We start from the raw sequence: 16,654 nt of genomic DNA, 5'->3' as shown, positions 1-16,654 counted from the left end.
AACCCCCTCTCTTGTGCCTTTAGCCTTCTCCACCTGGGTATTCAGCTCTCCACATTAACTGCGTGAAAACACATGGGTGGTTTCCCTCTCCGACCCTCAGGGGTCATGTGCTTTATCCACTGTGTACCCCAACTGAGTCACAGCAGGTGCCCGGTGGACATCTGTCCAGGGGACAGAGGGGCCCCTCCTGGCCGTGGTGTCCCTGCCTGGCCTCTTTTCACTCCCAGCCCTGGAGGAGCTCATGTGTGATCTCTTCACGTTGCTTTTCTGCCTCTGATATTCAGTCTCTGTCCTCGCAGTACAGCTATTTTTAAGCCAATCCAGTGAGATCATTGTCCTTGAAATGCACGCCTGTCAAACACGCTTAGAACGAGACAGGGACAGTCTGTGACCCTGGACAGGCCTTGGGCCAGCGCACAGCCTCCTTATGCCCATGCCAGAGGCCCTGGGTGCACACGTGCAAATGTTCATTGCCTGATGGGCAGTGTGAGCCTGCATCTGCAAGTGGGGGCCTCCTCTTCTGTCCCAGGTGGCCCTGCTTGTCCTGGGCCCTCTGACCCAAGCACATCGGTGCCTGGCTCTTTCCTGATGGGCTTGTCACAGGGTGTCACTCCCAAGTCAGGAGCATGCATCTGAGGCCCTGCTGTCCTGTATGCCCTAAGGAGAGGGGGCTCCCGCACAGGCATATGCTGTGCTTCTGGGTGCACCCGGAAGCCTCAGGGGACAAGAACTGGGGCTACCTGGCCCTGAGCTGCTTCCTAAGGCCATAGCTCGTGGCCCCTAGAATTTGGTTTCATCTGTACAGTCTGGGGCTGTGGGATCTGAGGGGAGTATGAAGAGGTCAAGGGCCTCGGATGGAAGTCAGAGGCCTGGTCTTCAGGCCCACCTGACCTCTGGCGGCATATGTGACAGTGTGCATGGTCCTGAGCCAGTGGATCTCAGGCCCACTGGGGCCTGGGGGTCATGTGGAGGAACACCATTTCTCAGTCACAGACCCCTATGTGGCCTCCTGTGGCTTAGACAAAGGCTCTTGTCTTCTGTCCCTGTGTCCACATCTCCTCCATCTCTGGCGGAGGTGGACAGGCAGGGAGAACCCTCACTACTCCAGCTCCCAGCTCAGGTCTGCATACTTCCCTCTACTCCCTGGCCTGGTGGTGACCCTCTCCACCCCACCACCAGAGGACTGAGCACCCTCTTCCAGCTTCCCCACCACATCCTACAGCACATATGCCTTTGAGTTTCCCCCCAAAGACTAAAAAATTCAGAGGCAGACTCGACCATACCCTTCCTCAGACTTGAAAGAAATAGCAGGATTATCACCATCGTGGAAGTCGTCTTAGCTGACTCCTCAGCACCAACGCACCAGGCAAGCTAGAGCTCCCTCTGTGCTCCAGATCCTGGGTGACACCCGCTCACTGTGGGCTCTCTGGTCCTGTGGCTCGCTGCCACCAACCCGAGGTAAGTTCCCTTCTCAGGGGAATGCGGGTACCCTTCCACATGAGATAAGGCCAGTTTTAGTTGTGCACTCCATAATGATATACGGAGTTATGGTAGGATATAGAATGTTCTGGGAAGAGCTACAGGGTAGCTGTAGAATTACAGGTAATGTAATTCAGCTATGAGGGTTATAATCTGATCTGTGTGTAAAACCATTGTAATGGATTTGCTGGGTGGTAACTTAGGCAAGCAGGGTGTGGTTGGAGAGGGTGGGTCCCTGGGGGTGTGGCCTGAAGGACTATGTTTGTGTCTGTGTTTTTTTTTTCTCTCATACTGGGTATTGAATCCAAGGGCATTGTACCTCCCAGCTCTAGCCCCAGCTCCATTTTTTATTATTTTTGGAACAAGGTCTCACTAAGTGGCAGAGGGCCTCACTAAGTAGCTGAGTCTGGCTGCGAACCTGTGATCTTCCTATCCCAAATACTGGGATTACAAGTTGCGCCACCATGCCCCGTGTGATTGTCTTTGAATCCCTTGCTTGCTGGCTTTCTCTTTTGCTCTGGCCTTCATGAAGTGAGAGTAGAGTCTTGCTCCTTCCCTCTCTCTCTCTTCATTTTCCACTAACACCCCTGAACTCAAGACCTTGGCCTCACATAGACTGAATCCAGAATATGCAAAAAACGGTGCGCAAACCAATCTCCTTCCTCTAAGTTGCGTGGTCGGTCATTTTGGCTTATGGCCATGAGAATGTTGACCGAGACAGAAGCAGACAGGGAGAGCTGCTGGTTCTGTGCAAATCAACCCAAGTGCTTTGGAAAGATGTGTGCTAAGTGAGAATAGCTAAGCAGAAATTGCTGCCAAACTAGGTGTGGGCGAAGGCAGTTCTAAGAGACTGAGGAAAATGATAAAAATCACAAAAATCTCAGAGCATTTTACACTTGGATCGATTCTCACGGCTCCCTTCACTTTAAAGGAACTGAACCCGGAGATCACAAACTGTGACATTTCCAGGAAGTCTATGCAAGAAATACAACCTGACACCTCAAACAGACCCTTAACCAAAGGAAGACTGTGGCCCAAATCACAAGGCTTGTGGATAATGCTCACAGCCTAGTTAATAGTTAAGGTCAAGGTAAGATGCTTATGGTAGGGGCACGTCATTGTGCTGGCTGTCTGTTTTAAGTGCTTAGATTAATCGACTGCCCAATAGTGCTGGGCTGGTAGACCAGAAGCACCTGGTAGATCAGAAGGTCACTTTGGGGTCAAGGAGACATATGTCTGATGGCCTGCACAGGAAGAGGTGGAAGCAGGAAGAGCAGGGTGAGCCTGGGGCTCCCAGGAGTGGGCTCTCTCCCCAGTGGCTGGCACCCCATCCCAGCCCCGCGCCCATAGTTACCATGCCTGTGGAAAGTATAAGCTCTGTGTGCTTTCTAAAGTTCTACTTTAAATGACATGTGACGAGGGGTGCAAACATACAAGACAGCATCAAAAGATGCAGTGAGCCAGCAAGGGCTTGACGGAGGTGCGTGGAGTAGAAGATGAAGTTCCTGGGGCCGAAGTGGCTGGTGATGGAGAAAGTGTGTGGAAAAATAATGTGATGGAAAAATAATCACATTTAAAAAACTAAAAGAAAAATGACAGAACAGACAGGAGGTAAAAAGCCTCCAAGAAGCATTATCGATAAACTGGACCATATAATCAGATAGCTTTGCTACGATTCTCACATGTATTAGAATAACTCAGCTCCATCACTTCTGACCATAGACGTAACGCTTTTTGTCTAATGGCTATGTGCAGTCATTGTGTTAGCTCCAGCGACTGTTAACTATCCTACAAAAGCCGATCCATACAAAGAAGAAAAATGTCATGGGTTCTTTGGAAGATTAGTACTCACAATCCTAGAATCCACAGAGCAAAACTCATGATGGGTCTGGGGACTGACTGAATGGATGAATGAGCCAAGGCACAGCCAGAAAAATGAGTGGGGGAAAATGAGTGAATGTATCAGTCACTGACACAAACGTGGGAAGCTCCTGAAAAACTGACATTGTGGTTAGGATTGTGTTTTTTGTTAAGCTGTTAGCACATGAACAATTGATTCATAAATGAGGTCTCTTCTGCCAACACTCAGGATCCATGAGAGGGCTGGGGCATGGAAAAGACCCAAGCCTGCAGGGGGAGGCTGCCAGGTCCACAGAGCTGCCTGTTACAAAACAGGAGGAGATATGGGAGGTGGGAGGTCCAGGGCAGGGCCTACAGCTTGGGAGGACCGGCGTCCATCTTCTCAGCCCAGCACCCTATGCAGTGAGCCGCTCTACACAGAGCTGGGAAAGGACAGTGGGAGCTGGGCTGAGGATCAGGAGTAGTGCAGTGGTTCTTTCTGAATAAAGAGAGGAGTGTTGACTTATCAGCAAGGATGGCGGGGGTCTTCCACACACTTGCTCGCAGGGTCCCCAGATAATGCTCTCATCATAAATCGGTGCTTCTCACTGGGAGGTCTCAGGCAGAAACAACCTCAGAATGATAGAATGATGAGTTGGAGCTAACAAATGAAACTGGCAAGAATGAAGATGGTAAAGAGAGGAAGAACAAGAGCACAGAAACAGTGTCAAGCCATGCATGGTATAGGAAGTTAAATCTAAGGAGGAGTGTGTGGAATTGGGATAGAAGGCTATGACTTGGAGATTAAAGATAACTGATACAGAAAAGGACAATACTAAAGGGAGAAACCTAAAGAGTAGAACTAAATATTTAAATATCCTGAAGAAAACCTAGAATTTGGCCATGGCTCTAGGGAAGGAAAACGGTGAATACACTCCACAGAAAGATAGGAAAGCCGGGCATGGCAGCATAGGCCTGCAGTCCCGGTACTTGGGAGGCTGCGAGTGGGGGATTGCAAGTTCAAGGCCAGCCTCAGAAATTTAGTAAGGCCCTGTGCAACTTTAGTGAGAATCTGTTTCAAAAATAAAACAAAATAAAACAAAATAAAATAAAATAAAATAGGACTGATGGTGTAGCTCAGAGGTAGAATGCCCCCTGGGTTCAATCTCCAGTACCACACAACAACAGAAACAACAACAAAAGGATATAGGGTAGGAAAAAATACTTGTGAAGACATACAGACACCAACGCCTATGGAGGCTAATGAACCCCCTCCTTGTGGGGACCTGCAGTTGGCTGGCATAGGAACAACAACAAAAAAGTTACAACATAAAAGGAACTACACACTCATACACTGACATAATAAATACACATTTAACACAGCTTATTTTAACTTGCATTCAATATACATGGGCAAATATTTAGAGAGACCCAAACCACCCAAACAGACTCAAGAACAAATAGAAAATGTGACAAGAGTTTGAGTTAGTAACCAAGAAACGACCACAAAAGTAAAGTAAAGAATACCACACCTTTAACTTTTCCCCCAAAACAAGAGAAGCGGAGAGGATACTTCCAAAATCATTATAAAAAGCTTGTATTATCTGACACCAAAACCCAGTTAACATATGAAAAGAATTTCATAGCCAGGCATGGTGGCACACATCTGTAATCCCAGCACTTGGGGGGCTGAGGCAGAACGGCTGCAGGTTCACAGTCAGCCTCAGAAATTTAGTGGGGCCCTCTGCAACTTAATGAGGATCTATTTAAAAATAAAATAATATAGGGATGTGGGTATAGCTCAGAGTTAGAATGCTCCTGGGCCTAATACCCAGTACCCAAAACAAAGAAACAAACAAACAAAAACAAAAGAATTTTATAACATGACCAAGTGGGATTTACCTCATGAAGACAAGATTGGTTTAACATAAAAATCAATCTATGTAATAAATCACAATAATAGAATAAATGGGGGGCACATGATCATCTCAACAGATGCAGAAAAACACTCAATAAACGAGGAACAGAAGAGAACTTTCTGACCTGAAGAAGAGTAATTGGCGAAACAGTCATGGCTCACATATTAGTAGAGGAAGGCTGGGAGTCTGCCCCCCTCCCCCCCCAAGATGGGCAACAGACAAAGATGCCACTCTCACATTTTGGTTCAATATTGCAATGGAGGCTCCAGTCAGGATAATTAATCAAGAAAATAAAATAAAAGCTATCCAGAAAGAAATGGAAGACACAAACCTACCTTTATTTGTAGATGGCAAGATCTTGCATATGGGAAAAAATCCAGGAGGCATTATAGCTAATAAATGAGTTAGACATGGTTTCAGAATACAAAATTAATATAAAAATCATTTTAATTTATATATAACAGCAATAAATCAGATGAAAATTAAATTAAGAACATGATTTTATTGAGGGTTGGTGTATTGGGATAGAAACCAGGGGCATTTTACTTCCAAGCTACACTTCCAGTACTATTTTATTTTTTTGTGCTTATTTTAAGACAGGGTCTCTCTAAGTTGCGATGAATCTCATTAAGTTATTGAGGCTTAACTTGATAAATGAAAGACAACCCATGTTCATGGATTGGGAGACAATATTATAAGGATGACGATCCTTCTTAAGTTGATGTACAGATTTAATACATCATTAATCAAAATCCTGACTCTATTATTTGCAGAAATTTACAAATGAACCCCAAATTCATATAGAACTGTAAAGAATCTGCACAGAATCTCCAAAAATTTTTGAAGAAGAAGAAAAATTTGGGGACTCACACATCTCAATTTAAAAATTTACCATAAAGCCAGGCTTAGTGGTGAAAACCTGTGAAACCCACAACTAGGAAGGCCAAGGCAGGAGGATCACAAATATGAGGCCAGCTTTTGTAACTTGGTGGCATCTTGTTTCAAAATCGAAAACAAAAAGGCCTGGGAATGTAGTTAAAAGCTCCCCTGAATTCAATCCTTAGTACCACAAACAGAAAAAGCAAAGCAAAGGAAAACAACAAAACTGCCTTACTAAAACCTTGCAATAATCAAGATCCTGTAGTTCTGCCACACGGACAGAAAAAGAGGTAAATGAAATAGAATTGAGAATCTAAAAATAAACCCAAACACCTATGGTCAATTTATTCTCACCAGTTTTACAAGATGATTCAATAAGGAAATATTTGTCATTTCAACAAATGGCTCTAGGAACAGAACAAAGCTGGACCTCTGTCTTACATCATATACAACAACCAACTCAAAATGGTCCAAAGACTTGAAGGTAAGAGGTAAATCTGTAAGACTTTTAGAAGAAAACATAGGAGTAAATATTCATCACTTTGAATTAGGCAATGTTTTTTTGATAGGACACCCAAAGCACAAGCAACTAAAATAAATAAATAAACAGACAGATTGGATTTTATCCGAAGTAAGTCTTTTGTGTTTCAAAGGGCTCTATTAAGCAAAAAGATGACCTATAGAACCACTCGATAAAAGAAATGTTTTGCAAGTTATATACCTGATGAGAGATTTGTACATAGAATATATGAAGAACTCTTACAACTCAGTCATAAGAAGACAACCCAGTTTTAAAAAAGAGCAAAGGATCTGAAAAACATTTCTCTAGGAAAGATATAGAAAAAGTCATTAAGCACATGGAAAGATGCTCACCATTACTCATCAGGGGAATGCAAATCAAACCCACAATGAGATACCACTTCACGACCACGAGGATGGTGATGATGTGGAGAAACGGGAGCCCTCAGGCTTGGACTCTGCTGCTGGGAATGCAGAATGGTGCAGCTGCTTTGAAAAAGTCTCCCAATTTCTCAAAACAGAGTCATCATCATGGTTTGGCGATTCTACTTGTAGATACATACCCAAGAGAAACATAACACATATGTCCACACAAAAACTTGGACAAGGATGCGCACAGTGACCCCGGGTGGATTTCTGTGCTGCCTTATGTTTCTGCTGCAGGGAAGCCACGCTGAATGCCAGGCTGCTTCCTACTCCTCCCAGCCTGCTGTTTGAGCCCAGGCAGCTTCACACTATGCCCAATCTGCCCCAGGCCCTGCAAGCAGGCTGTTACCATAGCAACGAAGATAAGCTGAGTCTGGCAGAGAGTTGGCAAGGCAATGAGATAAGATAAATGACAATTTAATTTATTTAAATTTAATAATTTAAATAAGATATTAAATATCAAAATATATAGCATATATTTTGTGATTTATATATATTTATTTATATATACATATATATACATATATATACAAGACATATATACATATATATAATATATATATAAAATATACATATTTATTTACATATATAATATATAAATGTTATATTAAAAAGATAAGATAAATGGACACTGAGACCTAAGCAGTTTCAGACCCCGGGACTTAAAGGGGGGCTGGAAGACACCGTGTATCCCCTCATGTTGACTAAGCTCAGTGACGTCAGACCAGCCATCACTGAAGAGATAAGGAAGCATAAACTAATGATAAGAACTGGAGTTTAGGGAGGTGATAGTGTCTTGTTCGGGGCACCCCATCACCTTATTGTGATACTTTCTCTTTCACATTGCAAGGAACTTCTTTATTGTTACAATTCAGTTCCAACTCTTTATTTCTATACTGAGTTAGGACAAGAACCCACAGGTGGGCAGGTGGCCTGTCAAACCATGTCAATAGCAGTAGTCTTCAGAAAAGCCAAGACTTGAACACAACCCACACGACCATCGACCGGCCAATAATTAAACACAATGTGGTGTACTGGAGTGGTGGGGAGGAGGAAGGGAGGAAAAGTGGGAAATGAGATTACTTATTCACCTATGTTTCCATAAGCACTTAAGAAGAAAAGGACTGAACAGAAGGATTAAACCTGGAAAGCTTTGGCACTGGCTTCCTCCATGGGGCTGGAGAGGGGAAAGTTTATGCTTTTATTTATATACTGCTATATTATTTGACTTGTTTCCATGATCATATATTTCCTCTTTAATTAAAGAATTGAATGAAATGGAGTAGGAAAATAAAAAAGAGATTCTGAGGCATCCTCTTGAGTAGCTCGGTTCCCAGCTCCATCCCTCTGGGTGTAGCCAGGGCCCTTTGTGTCCTCTCTCCTTCTCAGAGCCTTCCACCCCTGCAGCCAGCCCGGCCCAGCCTCCCACCTACAGGCCAAGAGCCAACCATGTTTTCCAAAGCCCATCCCCACCTACGATCTGACTCCTCCTCTCATCGGCCCTGTGAGAACAAAGAGCATGAACGCTAAGTTTTAGAAGAGAAGAAATGCAGAGACCCACAGCAGGATGTCCACCATTGGGTGTGGAGCCCACAGGTGCCGCGGTCACACTCCCTTCCCTTCTGCCTCCCCCTGTGCTGGAGCTCAGCGGAAGGCTCGGGTCTTTGCAGTGGAGCAGAGCCTGCTGGTCCCACCCATGGCCACACCGGAAGGACTCGCTAAGAGGACACTTGATTATTTCTACTTCCATGCCAGAGTTTGATGCAAACTAACACACGTGGTAGTGACCCCCAGCCCTGACGGTGGCCTGCTGCAGATCGGAGGTGGTCTGTCCTGTCAGGGAGGCTTGGTCCTCAGCGTGGCGGTGCTGGATGGGGTGTGAAGAGGTGGGGACTCGTGGGAAGTGGCGGATCCTTGGAGGCGATGCTCTGGAACAGCATTCGTACTGGCCTCGCAGCTAGATCTTGTGATGGAAAAGAGCTTCTATAAGAGATATAAAAGAGCAAGCCTGGTGGCTGAATCACTCTAGCTTTCTATTTCATCATGTGCTGCTGCTCTCCGCCGAGTTACTGCCATTGTGATGCTGTCCGCCATCTGCCACCATGTGACTCCGCCAAAGGGGCCCTCAAAAGAGCAGGCACCATGCCGTGAAAACTTTCAGTCTCCAGCTGTGTGAGATTAAGGCACCTCTTTTTTTTTTAATAAATTTTCAGCCTCAGGTATTTTGTCATAGCAAGAGAAGCCAACACTCAGCAGTAACTGTTATAATTTACTTTTACAGAGTGTTTTTTTGTTTGCGTTTCTTTTTGGTACTGGGGATTGAACCCAGGGTCGTTTTACCTCTAAAGTATACTCCCAGCCCCTTTAAAAAATTTTTACTGTGAAGCTGAGTGTGGTGGTACACACTTATAATCCCAGTATTTGGGAGGCTGAGACTGGAGGATCTCAGTTCAGACAGCCTCAGCATCTTAGCGAGGCCCTCCGCAACTTGGTGAGACCCTGTTTCAAAATAAAGAATAAAAAATAGGGCAGGGGGTGTAGCCCAGAGGTTGAATGCCCCTGGGTTCTATCCCCAGACTCACTCACACAAAAATTTATTGTGAAACAGGGTCTGGATAAGTTGCTGAGGCTGGCTTTGAACCTGTTGTCCTCCTGTCTCAGCCTCCCAAGTACTGGGATCACAGGTGTGTGCCACCATGCCCAGCTTAGAGTAAGTTATAATTGGTTAAGTACCTCAAGGCACTGTTGAATTTGCAGTCATTTCTGTGATGTCCCACTGAGAAACTAACATTCCCTCCATATATAAAAATCAACCTAGGGTGGGACTGAAGCTCCGTGCCCACTCCCCCTCTACCTTTTGCCCCGAGGCCTGGAAAGCTTGCCTCACTTGCACAATGCCCTGAATTTGACCTCTGGAATTTCAAAAATATGACAATAAAAATAAGTAAAATAAACACCGACACAGGCCACACTTACGGAGTGACCACCAGGTGTTCAAGTAGGTCCGTGGCACAGGTGAGCAGACTAAGGCACAGTGGGTTTCGTGGCACGCTCAGGTGTCTTCTTCACACAAAGGCGAGGGGGACTCACACCCGGAGGCGCTGCTGACTGTTGACTCCCACCTCCATTCCCGTCGGGTTCCACACATCCCAGCCACACAATAACCCCGCACATCACTGTCCTAACTGCGCGTGCTTTTGTGGCTAGAAGATACGTGGGCCTTCTTTAGTTGTAAATTTTTATTTTAATGCCTAAAGTAGGGGAGTGCAAACTGTCAGCATTCATGGCCCTTTGGCTCTGTAAGTTTGGTCAAATTGGTGTGATATTTACAGATCAATAGTAAAATCTGCTGAGGTGAGGAGAAATCCCAGTACTTAACCTTAGCTTCACACGACACGCTGCAGAAAATTGCCGACACAAGGCCTCGGTGGAGGGGGCCAAAGGTTCACCCCGCTGAATAACTGCTTAATTAGACACCCCTCGGAACACCGCAGCCTCTCCCGGAGGTCAGCCCGCGCCGACAGCCGCAGCCGCGCGGGTCCATGCCGCCCAGGCTGCACACGGCGTGCAAGCAGGACCGAGGAATTAACACCTCGGTGTACAGCCAGGGGTGGCTGATAAATGAATGAGAAGCCTGGCACAGGACGGCCTTGCCTTTCATGAGACGCAGACGACCTTGAGAGGGAGGCAGGGTGCGTCTCAAGGGCAGCTGAGCAAGATGGGGCTGGGCTCTGAGTGGCTGGTTCTCGCCCAAACTCGCCTGGGAGCTGAACTCCCAATACGGAGTGCTGGGAGGCGGCCTCGAGGGGCCGAGGGTGGCCGGGCTGGAGCTGGAGAGTGGATCAGCGCTCTTTCCCTTCTCACTGTCATGGGCTAAGGTATTTATCCGCAGAGAGGTGTGATACATCAAGGTACCCTTGTGTCTTGTCTCTTTTCGTGCCCACCCTCCCTCCTCCATCGCTTGAGACCCTCACGGAAGCCAGCCAGGCAGAGCCGCTCCACCCGGGCACTCCAGCCCGCACAACTGTGCGCCAAATAACCTCTTTGTTGTACACACTTTCTTGTCTTGGGTATGTTGTTATAGCAACAGAAGACAGACTCAGACCAATGAACAGAAGGAAGGGAGGAAAGAGGGACAAAAAGAAAAAAAGAAGGAAGGAAATGAGGGAAGAAAGGAGAAAGCGACCAAGAAAGAGGGGGACTCTTACCCTTAGCCTCAAAGAATAGTATCTTGCTATCAAGAATTTAGTGGTAACATACTAAAGAGGAGGCTGTGTTCTACTCACATGGAAATTAGGAGCCTTCATTATTTACGAAACGCGTGTTTGTAAATGTGTCTTTATTAAGTGGCTGACCCCTGCTCCTGGCCCCATTGCTCCCCAGGAGCAGAAACCGTTTTTCTGTAGGACCCTGGCTCGGGAGACCCAAATGACATCTTCTGACAACTCTAAACTTTCTTTACTAAAACAAATTCCAAAGGGTGAGGACGGTCCGGTCCCTTGCTTTGGAGTAGCTGGTCCCAGAGGACATCAGGAGCCGGGGGACGGTCAGTAAAGTGACTCGGGGGCCGTCTAGGAGTGCAGGACAGCAGCAGGGCTCTGTCGGCCTGGAGTTCTAAGCGCATCTAGGACAGACATCAGCAGTGCCCAATATACAGCCAGCCAGAGCAAGGCCCGGCCCCGCCCTCGCCCCACCCCTGCCTCTACCTTCCAATCAGAAGCGTCCAGCTCTGCCGGGCGGGGCGGAAGGGGCCACTCACCATGTGCAGGACGTCGGAGGAGGCCATCTGCATGCAGCACATGGCGGTGGCCAGCGCGCACACGATGGTGGAGAGCACGTTGAGGGCGCACACGCTGAAGAGGAGGTCCTGCGAGAGAGGATGGGAGAAGGTCAGCCTATGGCGGAAGCCCGGGTGGGGAGTCCGCAGCCCCTCACCCAGGTCAAGAGCCAGCGTGGACAGCCGACTGCTAACGTGTACATGAAGAAAAGTTATGTAGCATGTGTTTCACGATCAAAACTGGCCTCTAAAGCCGGGTGTGTTGGTGTGTGCCGGTAATCCCAGTACTAGGGAAGCTGAGAAGGGAGGATCGAGGGTTCGAGGACAGCCTCAGCAAGTAGTGAGACTCATCAACCTAACGACTCAGTTTCAAATTAAAAGTCAAGGAGGGCGGGGCCTGCAGCTGGGAGGTAGAATGCCCTTGAGCCCAATCCCTAGTGCCACAAAAGACAATAGGACATGGCATTACGGCACCATCATCTGAACTGTCTCCTCCATCAGCTCTTTCTTCCCCCTCTCCTGACTCCCCTCCCACTATCCTACTGGTCTCTCTCCACGATTATCCAAAGTCCCTTACATTTCCTGTTTTCTCTCTGGCTTCCACATAGACAAGAGATACGACCCTTGACTTTCTGAGGCTGGCTGATCTCAGCATGACATTCTCTGGTTTTATCTATTTTCTTACGAATGACCTCATTGTGTTCTTCTTTGTGAAAATGCCAGGTCTTTAATCACTTTTAATCTTGAGATAAGTATAGATTTTTTTAAAAACACTTTTAATCTTGCGATAAGTATAGATTCACTTGCAGGTGTAAGAATTAATACACAGAAGCAGAAAGGTCGGGTGGTGCTGTGTACCTGATGGCGGCATCTTGCAAAACTACAGCACAGTCACACAGCCCGGGTTCTGATAGCAACAGAGACAGAATGCTTAGCCGGGCAAGGACCCGCCTCCTATGCTGCCTTTTGTAGCCAACACCAACCTCTCCCTCTGCCCTCCACTTGGTTTCCTGTTCCTAACCTCTGCCAATCAGTAGTCTGTTCTTGCTTTCTAAAATTTTGTCAGCCGGGCGTGGTGGGCACGCTTGTGATCCCAGCACTTGGGAGGCCGAGGCAGGAGGATCGCGGTTCACGGCCAGCCTCAGCTACTTACTGAGGCCCTCTGCAACTCAGTGAGACCCTGTTTCAAAATAAAGAATACCAAATAGGGCTGGGGGTGTAGCTCGGAGGTAGAATGTCCCTGGGTTCCATCCCCAGTACCATAAAAAAGGTCATTTCAAGAACGTTACATAAAACAGAATCATACAGCTGCATCTTTTTGGAAACGGTCTTTCCTGTGCAGCACGATTCCCTCGAGACTCACTCAAACTGTTGCATGTATTAATGCTTCGTTATTTTTCTTTGCCGAGTAGTACTCCCAGTATCGACATACTACAGTTATCTCATTCATCATTCGTTGAGGAGTATCTGGGTTGTTTCCAGTTTGGGTCCATTACAAATGAAGCCACTATGAACATTAGTGTGCAGGTGTTTATGTGAGTATGAGCTTTTCTTTCTCTGGGAAAATGTCCAAGAATACAATTGCTAGGTATGGTAACTGCATATTTAGTTGTATAAAAAATTGCCAGTTGGCTTTCCAGAGTGGCTGGAACATTTTATATCACCACCAGGAGCGCATGAGCGATCCGTTTCTTACCTCATTGCTAACGTTTGCTGTGCTTCTTTTTATCTCAGCCATGCTGACAGGTGTGCAGTGACACACCACTGTGGTTTTAATCTGCATTTCCCTGAAGTCTCATGAGGTTGAACAGTCTTTTCAGATGGTCATTATCTACTCATGTGTCCTTGCTGGCAAAATGTCTGTTCGTGTCTTTTGCTTATTTTCTTGCTGTATGCTTTGCCTGTTAAAAGCCTGTTGAGTTTTAAGAGTTCTTCCTCGTAGTGCTTTCTTGCACATCCTTTTATTTTTGTGTTGTCAGTATTGTGCATCATGACGAGGCTCAGCGTGATAGGAACGTCCACGGGCAAAGCACGTGGGGTGTCTCCCTGCGCCTCCGGCTCCGGCCCCTTCCTGCACGTGTTGCTGAGGTCGGCACCGGTGGTTTCGTACACGTGCATGGCGTTATTGAACCGTTTCCTCCATCGGTCTCCTCCCCCCATCTGGAGCCCCTCCATTGCTCCCCTGGAGTCTCTCCATCTTCTTCTGAAGTCCCCGTTGTCTCGTAATTCCTCTCTGGCTTCCACAGAGGAGAGAAACCATACAACCCTGCACTTTCTGAGACTGGCTGGTCTCATTTAGCACAATACCCTCTAGTTCCATCCATTTTCTTCAAATAACATAATTTTGTTCTTTGTGGAAGAACAAAAGTATACGAGCTGTTCATCAGACGAGCATCTTGGAAATACTTTTTCCCAGAGTGTAGCTCATGTTTTCATTCTCTTCAGATGGTGTCTTAGTTCATTTGGCTATAACCAAAATGTCATCAGCTCAAACCACAAAGCACTTGTTCCTCACAGTTCTCTGGCATCTGGAAGCCCAGGATCAAGGGGAAGGCCCGCGTCCGAGCTGCAGACTACCAGCTTCTCACTGTGTCCCCACTCGGCAGGGCAAATGAGCTCTCTGGGGTCTCTGAAACAGGAACACCCATCCCATTCATGGCCCAATCCCCTGCCACAGCCCAGCTTCCTCATACCGTCCTATTGAGGTTACCGTTTCAACACAAACATTCAGCCCATTACACATGGTTTTCACAGAACAAGTTTGTAAGGTTCTAATGTCCCGTCTGTCACCCTTTGCCTTTGTGGTTTCAGCATTTGGTGTCAAGTCTTAAGAGCTCCTGGACTGGCCCTGGACCCAAAGGATTTTCTCCCATGATTTTTCCTAAAAGTTTTATTGTTTTGTTTTACACTTACAACTATGATCCATTTTACGCTGCTTTTTGAGCAAGGTGTGACGTTTATGTTGAAGTTCATTTTTGTGCTTTTAATTTCAGTTTCCGCATGTTTGTTGTTAGTATACAAAAATGCGGTTGATTTTGTGTATTTGGTATCTTGTGATCTTGTTAGATTTACTAGTCTTAGTCATTTTGTTGCAGATGCCTTAGGATTTTCTATGTAGACAACCAGGTCATCTGCAAATATTTTATTTCCTCTTTTTTCAATTCATATGTTGTTTATTTCTTTTTCTTGCATTATAGCACGAGCTTGGACCTTGAGCACTATGAACAGGAATGGGCAAGGTGGTGAGAGCAGATATCTCCATCCTGTCCCCCTCATAGAGGGTAAACAGTGTGGAGTTTTAACTGTCCAGACACACTCGTCTTCTTTAGGGAATGCACTCGCAGACCCATACCAGAAATAGAAAAAAAAATGTTCATAGCTGTACATTCACCATAGTCAAACTATGGAACCAGCCAAGATGTCCACCAACATATGAGTGGACTACAAAACTGTGGGATATGTACACAATGGAAATCTACTCAGCCATTAAAAAAAACTCAATTACATCATTTTCAGGGAAACGGATGGAACTGGAGGACATTATACTAAGCAAGATTAGTCAGTCACAAAAAATAAGAAATTGGATGCTTTCCCTAATATGTGAAAGCTAAGGAGAAATGGGTCATAGGAGGAACTCTAGATGAAAAAGGAAATCCTATAGAGGAGCAAACAAGACAACCTAAAGGAGGGGAAAGGAGGAGGGAAGAGGAAAATCTCTAAAACACACAATATACTTAAACATATTGAAGTCAACTACTAAGCCAAGCAAGGGAGGGAGGGATGGGGAGGGAATGGGGTAGGGGCTAAATGGGTGATGTGTACATATATGTCCACTCAAGTTTTTACCCCAATATGATGTATGAATATATGCACCAATAAAAAATTTAAAAAAAGAAAAAGGAAACAATAACCTTGATACACAAAAATGACCAACTACTTAAAATAAAGATATATTCTTCAATCTTCTTGATATATAAATGTACAAAATACTATACGTACTCAAAGAATTATGGAGAAAGATTGACTTTTCACAGAGTGACTTATATTGAAAAGGTTAGTTTCAGCGACCTAATCAGAAGGCTGGTAGATCCTGAGGTGAGAAATGCTGGCTTTGCTGACCAACGTCGTGCATGCGCTGGGTGCCCCCTGCCTTGTCTAGGAGCCTCCCCACGGCTTACTCATAAGCACACACAAGTCTGTGTACTTTCTTCTGTGGTATCCTCTAGGAAGTCTCCTGCTCTCCTGTACATGGCCTGTGACTATAGAAGCCGGTGCTTATCAGTTCTCAGGCCCACCTGTGAGCTCATGAAGAAATGTATCTATAATACTACTATGGCGGAAAATGAACATATGGTGTTTCAACACCCCCTACCCCCAGGCTGTATAGCCCACAGCAAATGTAAAGGCAGAGAAGTGAGCCTTGATTTTAAGATTTAGTGAGGCAGAACGAAAGTGGGGCTCAATGTAGGGCTAAGCATCCCCAGCTGAGGCCAGACTGTTGCCAGATCTCTGCACCACGTGGGAACAGGTACTATCCCAGCCCTGAGGGAGTGCCAGGAAGTGTGTCTCCAATTCCTTGGACATTCTTTTCCCAGACTCCAGCACTTTCTTCTTAAGCATGTCCTAACCAGCATTCAACAGAACACTCAAGGGGCCCCTCTGAAGATCCCACAGCTCTCTCCTCCTCAGGACGCCATCCCTAGAACTCTGGTCTCCATGTCTTGGTCCCCCCAGACTCAGTCCTGTCCAGCCCACCCAGGGAGTCACAGGGAGCCCCCTCAGGTCCCTCTCCCAGCGCTGAGACCCTTGGGCCTCT

The 16,654-nt window shown here is 46.2% G+C and overlaps 1 protein-coding gene across 1 annotated transcript in view; it reads right to left on the bottom strand.

Annotated features, from left to right (window-relative positions):
• Nucleotides 1-16,654, bottom strand: part of ENTREP2 (endosomal transmembrane epsin interactor 2) — a gene marked incomplete at both ends in the record, with an annotated part of 402,412 nt that overhangs the window by 16,515 nt on the left and 369,243 nt on the right. Inside the window, one exon of the mRNA XM_080691706.1 lies at nt 11,821-11,928. Coding sequence (XP_080547832.1) covers nt 11,821-11,928 — 108 coding nt within the window. The remainder of the gene's footprint in view (nt 1-11,820; nt 11,929-16,654) is intronic.

Source organism: Muscardinus avellanarius (assembly GCF_963383645.1).
Source record: "Muscardinus avellanarius genome assembly, chromosome: 3".
NCBI lineage: Eukaryota > Metazoa > Chordata > Mammalia > Rodentia > Gliridae > Muscardinus > Muscardinus avellanarius.
This window is presented reverse-complemented; position numbering and strand designations above follow the sequence as displayed.